This window comes from Parus major, chromosome 22 (assembly GCF_001522545.3).
Source record: "Parus major isolate Abel chromosome 22, Parus_major1.1, whole genome shotgun sequence".
Lineage (NCBI taxonomy): Eukaryota > Metazoa > Chordata > Aves > Passeriformes > Paridae > Parus > Parus major.
In genome coordinates, this window is record NC_031790.1 from 2,569,348 (window position 1) to 2,577,345 (window position 7,998).

A 7,998-nucleotide genomic window follows, 5' to 3' on the forward strand; every position below is an offset into this window, starting at 1 on the left:
TTTTTCTCCTCTCCCTCCTCTGGAGGGTGTTTGCTATTTCCGAGCTGGCTGGGAGGATCCCAGTCGCATCAGCCGCAGGCAGCGACGCGGCATCGCCGGGTACCACCGCGCTCCCTCCGGCATCCTCCGTCCTTCCCGCTTGGCTCAGCCCCGCCGGGGCTCTCTGTCCTGCCTTCCCTTCCCTCCTCCTGCCCTGCCGCTCCACCGGCATCCCCGCGCCTCCCGGCAGCCCTCCGGCACGGCCAGGTAAGGGCCTCACCGGCACCGTGACACCGGAGCAGCCACCAGATCCCGGTGGCATTGGGGCGACACGCCGGCGGCGCCGCTGAGGGATGCTTGGGGAGCGGGGGGACGCGGGGGGCATGGCTCAGGGCTCTTAGGGGACGTGAGGTGCTGGGGACACGGGGACACGGTGACACGATCCAGCTGGAACAATCCCGGTGCAGAATTCCTGCGCCACCGCCGGGCACGGGAATGGGGCAGCGAGGTGGCACCTTGTCCCCAGCGCCGTGACCTTCTGCCGTGCCCGAGGGCTTTGGCGGCGGGGACGCGCGGGGTGACAGCGGCTTTAGGGTGCCTGGGGGTGCAGGGAGGGGGGGCTGGGGGTCTGCGCAGATGGGGGGGACACGTGGCCGTGGGTGGCCGTGGGTGCCGAGTGACAGGGACACCGAGCCCGGCGTGGGTGGCCGTGGGCACACGGTGGGGGGCGGCACGCTGGCAGCCCCGCGGTGTCACGGCTGCCCCCGCACAAAGCCGGGGTGAAGAGTGGGGGGCACCGTCGCCTCCAGACCCCTCGGAGCACCCCCCCATTCCCGTGCCGTGGATGTGACACCGTGTTCCCCCTCCGCGGGCATCGCCCACCTTCAGAGCGCCTTCCTGGGGCGCAGGTAAACTGAGGCACGGGCCGGGGCAAAGGCGGATCCAGCTTTTCCAGTGCCCGCGTCCAACCCTCCCCTCTCCCAGCAACTCCCTCGGCTCTCCCCTTGTTTTTCTTTCCCCACCCGGTGTTGAGCAAACCCCGAAACGCCCGCTGGCGTCGCGCCGGGGCCCCGCGGCACCCGGGGGAGCGGCCGGGGCCCCCGCACCCGACCGGGCTTGTTCCCGGCGTCCCGCTGCCTGCTCCTGCCTGCGCTGCCTATTCCTGGCTCCCGGCCGCTTTTCCACCCCGGTGCCATCTGCTCCGCCGCGGGCGGCCTTGGCAGCTGCCGACGTGGGCAGCGAGAGGGGGCTCGGCACCCCCAAACCCCGCGCTGTGCCCGCAGGAGCTCAGCCCCTCCGGCCATGGAGCTGCTCTCCACCCCCAAAAACATCGAGATCAACAACATCACCTGCGATTCCTTCCGCATCTCCTGGGCTATGGAGAAGGGGGACTTGGAGAGGGTCACCCACTACTTCATCGACCTCAACAAGAAGGAGAACAAGAATTCCAACAAGTTCAAGCACCGGGTGAGCCGGGGGAGGACGCGGGACCCCCTACCCGGGGAGAGGAGACGCGGCTGGGAGAGGAGACGCGGCTGGGAGGGAGGAACTGGCTCTTAGCCCTCTCTCGTGCTGAATTTGGATCATTCTCCTCACGGGACACGCTGGCGGAGGGGACTGGGATGGGGATCGGGGGGTGGCGGACCCCGCTGAGCCCCCGTGGGGGAGCTGAGCTGCTCCTGCTCCCCCTCCCCGTGCTGCGAGTCACTAATTCGGGCCGTTTTTAGCAGCGCCGTTGCCACGGTGATGCTATTTAATGTTTAACATTATTTTTTTTTCTCTCCTCCCCAATAATAAGGGGTGGGGGGGGGTGGGGGGTGGGATATTTTTTTCCCCTCTATCTCCCGACTTCAGCATCCGCCGTTGCCACAGAAACGGCTCTGCACTGCGGAGTTGCTCCGTGGCCTATTGACACCGCGAGATGCCACCGGGAGCGGGGGGTCCCCGAGACCACCCCCACCTTGGGGACCCTGTGTCCCCATCGCAGCAGGGACAGGGGGACAGACACAGGGGAGCACTGCCGGGGGGGGGTGCAGCCCGAGACGTGTCAGCGCGGTGTTTTGGGGGGTCTCGGTGGATATTTTGGGGCTTGCGGTAGCCGGCAGCATCCCCGCGGCTCGGGGCAGGGCGGGGGGATGGGATGCTGTCCCTCCTGACCCTCAGCATTCGGCACAGGATGTCCCCACCAAGCTGGTGGCCAAGGCGGTGCCGCTGCCCATGACAGTGCGGGGCCACTGGTTCCTGAGCCCCCGCACCGAGTACAGCGTGGCCGTACAGACGGCGGTCAAACAGAGCGACGGCGAGTACCTGGTGTCCGGCTGGAGCGAGACCGTGGAATTCTGCACCGGGGGTGAGCGGGACCGGGGCGGCCCGGAGCCGGGAGGGACGATGGGGGCGTTCCCGGGAGCCCGGAGGGAGGATGGGGGCGATCCTAGGAGCTGGGAGGAGGACGGGGGCGATGCTGGGAACCGGGAGGGAGGACGGGATTTGATGCCTGGAGTCAGGAGCTGGGACGGGGGATGGGGACGATCCCAGGAGCCGGGAGGAGGATGGAGGCGATGCTGGGAGCCGGGAGGATGCGGAGGACAGGGGCAATGCCCAGAGCTGGGAGCCAGGATGGAGTTGATGCCTGGAGCTGGGAGGTGGAAGGGGGTCGAGGGCGATGCCTGGAGCTGAGAGGGAGGACGGGGAGGATGCCTGGAGTTGGGAGCAGGGAGGGAGAACAGAGGCGACCCCAGGAGCTGGGAGCAAGTGGGGGTCAGTGCTGGGAGCCACGAGGGAGCTCGGGGGTGATGCCGGGAGCCACGAGCCGAGAGAAAGGATGGGGCCAGTTCCGGGAAGATGGGGGAAATGCTGGGAGCCCGGAGGAGGACGGGGGCGATGCCGGGAGCTGGCACAAGCCGGGCCGGTTGGAGCGGCAGCTGATGAGTGGGAGGCAGAAGGTGCGGGGAGCTGCGGGCAGGGATGGGCTGCTGGAGGGGGATGGAGACGCCCTGATGTCCCCGTGCCTGTCCCCAGACTACGCCAAGGAGCACCTGGCCCAGCTGCAGGAGAAAGCGGAGCTGATCGCCGGCCGCATGCTGCGCTTCTCCGTCTTCTACCGCAACCAGCACAAGGAGTATTTCCAGCACGTCAGGTACCCCCAGCCCCATTCCCCACGCTCCCCGCTCCCAGAGCGCATTCCCTGACCCTGTCTGTGCCTGTCTGTGTGTCCCTCCTCCTCCTCCTCGTGGCAGGATGCACTGCGGGAACGTGATGAAGCCGTCGCTGAAGGACAACAGCGGCAGCCACGGCTCGCCCACCAGCGGGATGCTGCATGGCATCTTCTTCAGCTGCAACACCGAGTTCAACACCGGGCAGCCCCCGCAGGACTCGCCCTACGGCCGGTACCGCTTCCAAATCCCGGCCCAGCGCCTCTTCAACCCCAACACCAACCTCTACTTCGCGGACTTCTACTGCATGTACACCGCCTACCACTACGTCGTGCTGGTCCTGGCGCCCAAGGGATCCTCCGGGGATCTCTTCTGCCGGGAGCGCCTTCCCCAGCTGGACATTTCCTCCAACAAGTTCCTGACGTGCTGCGTGGAGGAGGGCGAGCTGGTGTACCGCCACGCCCAGGACAGCATCCTGGAGGTCATTTACACGGAGCCGGTGGACCTGAGCCTCGGCGTGCTGGGGGAGATCAGCGGCCACCAGCTCATGAGCCTCTCCACCGCCAACGCCAAAAAGGACCCCAGCTGCAAGACGTGCAACATCAGCGTGGGGCGTTAAGGGGCGAAGGCGGGCAGGGCCGGGCAGGGGGACGGGCGCTCGCCGCGGGGGCTTCTCCCACGGACGCTGGTGGGTGGAGGGCACCGGTGGGCCCGGGGGATCCGGGCGGTGCCCCGAGGAAGGAGCCGGCGGGACCCTGGCCCATCAAGGAGGCAGAGCCCGCGCCGCTGTGCGCCCCGAGGGAGGAAGCCTTCATCTCCTGGACTGGCCGACCAGCAGCATCCTCGCTGGCGTGAGCCCCGCGCTCTGCCCCGCTCCGCGCAGCCGCTGCGGGATCCCCTTCCCCTCCGGTGTTCCCCTCATCCACCCACCCCAGGTTCGCGCAGCTTCCAGGGAGCCCCGGCCCTGCCAGCCGGGACTGGGGCTCCCGGGTCACTCCAGGGGGTTCAGGGAGATGTTGGAAGCACCCCCTGGTTTTGAACTGCTCCCGGGGACGGGGGGTGCTCAGACAGGGACCCCCGCTCCCGCCGGCGCGGGGCTGCAGCGGTGTGGGGGACCCTGGGCGTGCCCCCGTGTCCTGTCCCTCTCTGCTCGAATGCGCGGCCCCGGAGGCAGCCGGAGGAGCCGGGGAAGGGGAGAACGGATCTGAACCCCCCCTCCCCGTGTCCCCCAACCCGCCGCCCCCCGCATGAGCCGTCGGCAGCATGGCGCTTGCGTGCGGCCCCCCCGGGGTGCCCGCCCCCCGTCTCTGTGTCCCCCCTGCACGCTGTACAACAACCGGCTCCCCGTCCCCGAGCATCCCTGTGCTGTGCTGGAGGTGTTTCAATAAACTCTGCGGTCGCCACCGGCCGTGTCATCGCGCCTCTGTCCCCCACGGGACCCCAAGAAATGGCTCAGAACCCCCCCCACCCCACCCCCGATCCAGCTCATGGGAAGTGGGATGGGACTGGGAGGAGAGAGGGTGGCTCTCTCCAGCTCTCAGAAAAGTTCAGGTTGGAAGGGCCCTCCTGGAAATCGCCAGATCCATCCCACCTGCCCAGGCAGGGTCACCTGGATCAGGTGCCATAGGAGCACATACAAGTGGGTTTGGAATGTCGCCAGAGAGGGAGACTCCACCCTTCCCTGGGGCTGTCCCAGTGCTCTGCCACCCTTTATGGAAAGAACTTCTTCCTCATGTTGAGGTGGAACTCATGTTTTCGTTTACGGCCATCGCTCCTCGTCCTGTCACTGAAAAGTTCCCCGAACCCCGCACCTCCTTTTCACCTTGGAGACTGAAAACCCTTCTGGACAAAAACCCCTGGTGCCTATCCCGTTTCTGTCCAGGCAAAGCCCCTGCGGAGCATCCCAGGCCTGGCACAAACAGGGAAGAGGAGCCTTCCAATGGCAGCAGCAGCGAGCACGGGATGCAGGAGGGGTCGAGGCACGCGGGAGCACGCGGTGGGCGCGGGGGCCGTGTCACAGCCCACCTGCCATCTGCCACCGCCGGCGCGGGGACGCGCTGGAGCACGCGGTGGGCGCAGCACGTGGCACCCACCCACCCCACAGCGGGTGCTCTTCTGGCTCAGAGACACCTCAAAATAAAGGTGTGGGAAGAAAACCCACCTGCAGAGTCCTGGAGGGGCAGAGGGCTCCGAGGCCACCACCCACTGTCCCCGGGAGATGGTCTGGCTGCTCCTTCGTTGGAGTTCCTGGCTCTGCTGTGTCAGAACCCCAAGGATGGGGGTCTTCCCTTGGGATTGGGGTCCGTGCAAGGTCCTGGGTGCTTTTCCCCCCAGTCCAGCCCCATTTTGGAAGCTGTTTTGCTGGGCTGGAAGCAAAGAGGCTGGGGCTGCCCCCGCTCCAAGTACAAGGGTATTTATTTCATGGGTACAAGAGAGAGACAGCACCTTGTGTGTGTTGGGCTCTTCCCGGTTACTGGTTTGTACATTCAGAGCTTTGGCCGGGGCAGGGGAGGGCAGAGGGTCCTGCTCGGCCCCCCCAGCACTGGGGTGGGCTGCTGCCAGCGGGGACCCCTCCCCTGTGCCCCCGTGCCGTGGGCGCCCGAGCCCCGGGGCCCCGTGCTAGCGTGTCTTGAGTGCTGAGGTTGGCTGTGTGCTCCTCCTCCGTGCAGTCTGTGCGGGGCAGCCCTCCCCGCCGTCCTCCCTGCCCTCCTCCTCCTCCTCTTTCTGCTCCTCCTCCTCCCCTGCCCGCGGCGGGGCCGGGACCCCTGGCTCTCATTTCCTCGTGTGCAGCGTGTCCTGGAACTTGGTGCTAGTGTAGCGAAGGTGGAAACCCTTCTTGTTGATGGTGTCATCCGAGTGGAAGCGGATCATCACTGAGTCTCCTGCCGAGTAGACCTCCTCGGGGGGCTGCGGGGGTGAGGCAGGAGGTGCTGAGATCCATGAACATCCCCAGGGTGAGTCCGCATTGCAGGTGGGAATATTTGCAGCGTGGAGGGTGGGAATCATCGCACCCGACCAAATTCCCGTGGGGATTTCTCTGCGCTGCTCTGGCCTCATCCATCACCCTGCACCCTCACTCCTCACCCACCACCCCAACCCACCCCACGTCCCCCCTCTGCCCCAAGCTCACCCCGGAGCCGCAGAAGCGGCCGAGGCGCGGGGCCGTCCCGTCGTAGCCATCGAAGAGCTCCATGTAGTCGTATCCGCAGTCGGCCTCCTCCTCAATCTCGAAGGTCTGGAAGATGAGCTCCACACCAAAGCCCTCCTCGGCCATGATCACCCACTCACAGTCCGAGCCCCCCGGGTAGTTGTTGTCCCCAAATTGTGCATGGGAATACAAGTCCTTGGTCTTCACCTCAGCACGCACCTGGCCCCCACACACTGCAAGAGAAGCTGGGGTTTAGGGGCACCCACACTGTCCCCCCACCCCAAAACCTGGGTTTAGGGGCACCCACGCTGTCCCCCCCACCCCATAACCCATGTTTAGGGGCACTCACGATGTCTCCCCACCCCATAACCCCATTTCCCAGCCCCACAGAGGTACCTGTGCTGTGGGTGGCCTCAAATCCCTTCTTCTGGATGGAGTTATCAGACACAAACTTGAGGAACATCTTGTTGCCCGAGGAGATGATGGGCTCGGGCTCCTTGGCCCCACAGAAGCGGCCGAGTGCTGGGGCCTTGGCATCCTTCCCATCGAAGATCTCCAGGTGGTCATAGGTACATTCCTGCTGCGCCTCCACGTCCAGCTCTGAGAAGGTCTGTGGAGGTTCTGGGTGAGGTGGAGGCTCGGCAGAGGGGTTGACACCCCAGTGCCACCCACCCCCCAACCCATACCAGCTTGATGCGGTGTCCCGGTGTGGTGCTGATGGCCCAGGTGCACTCCTTCTTACTGGGGTATTTATCGGGCCAGTTGGGGCTGGTGATGGTCCCCGAGACCGATGCCACCTTGTGGTCACAGCCAGCTGCCAGGACAGCGAGGAGGGTCAGGGCAGCATGGATGGGGGGCTCCCATGGGAATGGGGGGTGGGATGGACCCACCTTCCTTGCAGTCGTGTTTGTTGTCGTGCAGCACGAAGCCGCTGCGGCACTGGCACTCGTAGCTGCCGAAGGAGTTGAGGCACTCGTGCTGGCAGCCCCCGTTGTTCTTGGAGCACTCATCCTTGTCTGGGAGAGAGCAGAGGGATGGCTGAGTGGGCTGGGAAAGCCTGGAATGGTGCATTTCCATCCCAACGTGGCCCCTGGCCCCCAGCCCCGCTGCCCTCCAGCCAAGCAAGTGCCCCCGGCCAGCAGCAAGCAGCTCCAGCATTCCGCTTCCAGCTCCAGCCCCCGCGGGGGGACAGGACGGCTCCTCCTCTCCCGTGGGCTCACCCATGGGTGCCACCATTACCTGCTGCCGGGACGGACGGGGGAGGCAGAAAAACACACAGTGACAACCAAGGATGCACAAGAAAGACCAGGACGCGGGAGTCCCTCTTTACTCATCGATAGGAAATGTCACAGACACGGTAAAAATTGAGGGGGAAGGAAAAAAAACCAAAAACAAACCCCACAAGGTCAGCTGCTCAAGGACAAAACCAAGGGGGTGGGGTGCTTAGAACCAAAAAGGAAAAAAAAAAGTTAAAAAAAATAATAAAAGTTTAAAAAAAAAATAAAATAAGGTCAACAACCAGTTCTGTCAAGCAAAAGGCTGCCGGAGCCGGCAGCACGGCTCGGCTCGGTCCCACCGTGCTCCCGCACGGCTCCGGGGCCGCGGCGTTCCTGAGAAAGACGGAGAGGATGGAGAGGCTCAGGAGGGGCCACGCGGCCGCTTCTGCATGCGGAACTTCAGGCCGGGCGGGCGAGATTTCGGGGGCTGCAACTGCTGCTT

General features: G+C 65.4%; 2 protein-coding genes across 2 annotated transcripts in view; one reads left to right on the plus strand and one right to left on the minus strand.

The window, feature by feature from the left end:
* Positions 1-8: 8 nt before the first annotated feature.
* Positions 9-4,534, plus strand: PHYHIP (phytanoyl-CoA 2-hydroxylase interacting protein). Its single transcript, XM_015648652.2, has 5 exons — positions 9-246; positions 1,263-1,446; positions 2,155-2,329; positions 2,998-3,115; positions 3,216-4,534. The coding sequence occupies exons 2-5, from the start codon at positions 1,282-1,284 to the stop codon at positions 3,748-3,750; spliced, it is 993 nt and encodes a 330-aa protein (XP_015504138.2). The 5' UTR covers positions 9-246; positions 1,263-1,281; the 3' UTR covers positions 3,751-4,534.
* A 994-nt stretch (positions 4,535-5,528) lies between these two features.
* Positions 5,529-7,998, minus strand: part of BMP1 (bone morphogenetic protein 1) — a 19,473-nt gene continuing 17,003 nt past the window's right edge. Inside the window, exons 16-20 of the mRNA XM_015648895.1 lie at positions 7,170-7,295; positions 6,966-7,093; positions 6,676-6,889; positions 6,262-6,512; positions 5,529-6,038 (exon numbers count right to left, since the gene is read on the minus strand). Coding sequence (XP_015504381.1) covers positions 5,904-6,038; positions 6,262-6,512; positions 6,676-6,889; positions 6,966-7,093; positions 7,170-7,295 — 854 coding nt within the window. The 3' untranslated portion in view covers positions 5,529-5,903. The remainder of the gene's footprint in view (positions 6,039-6,261; positions 6,513-6,675; positions 6,890-6,965; positions 7,094-7,169; positions 7,296-7,998) is intronic.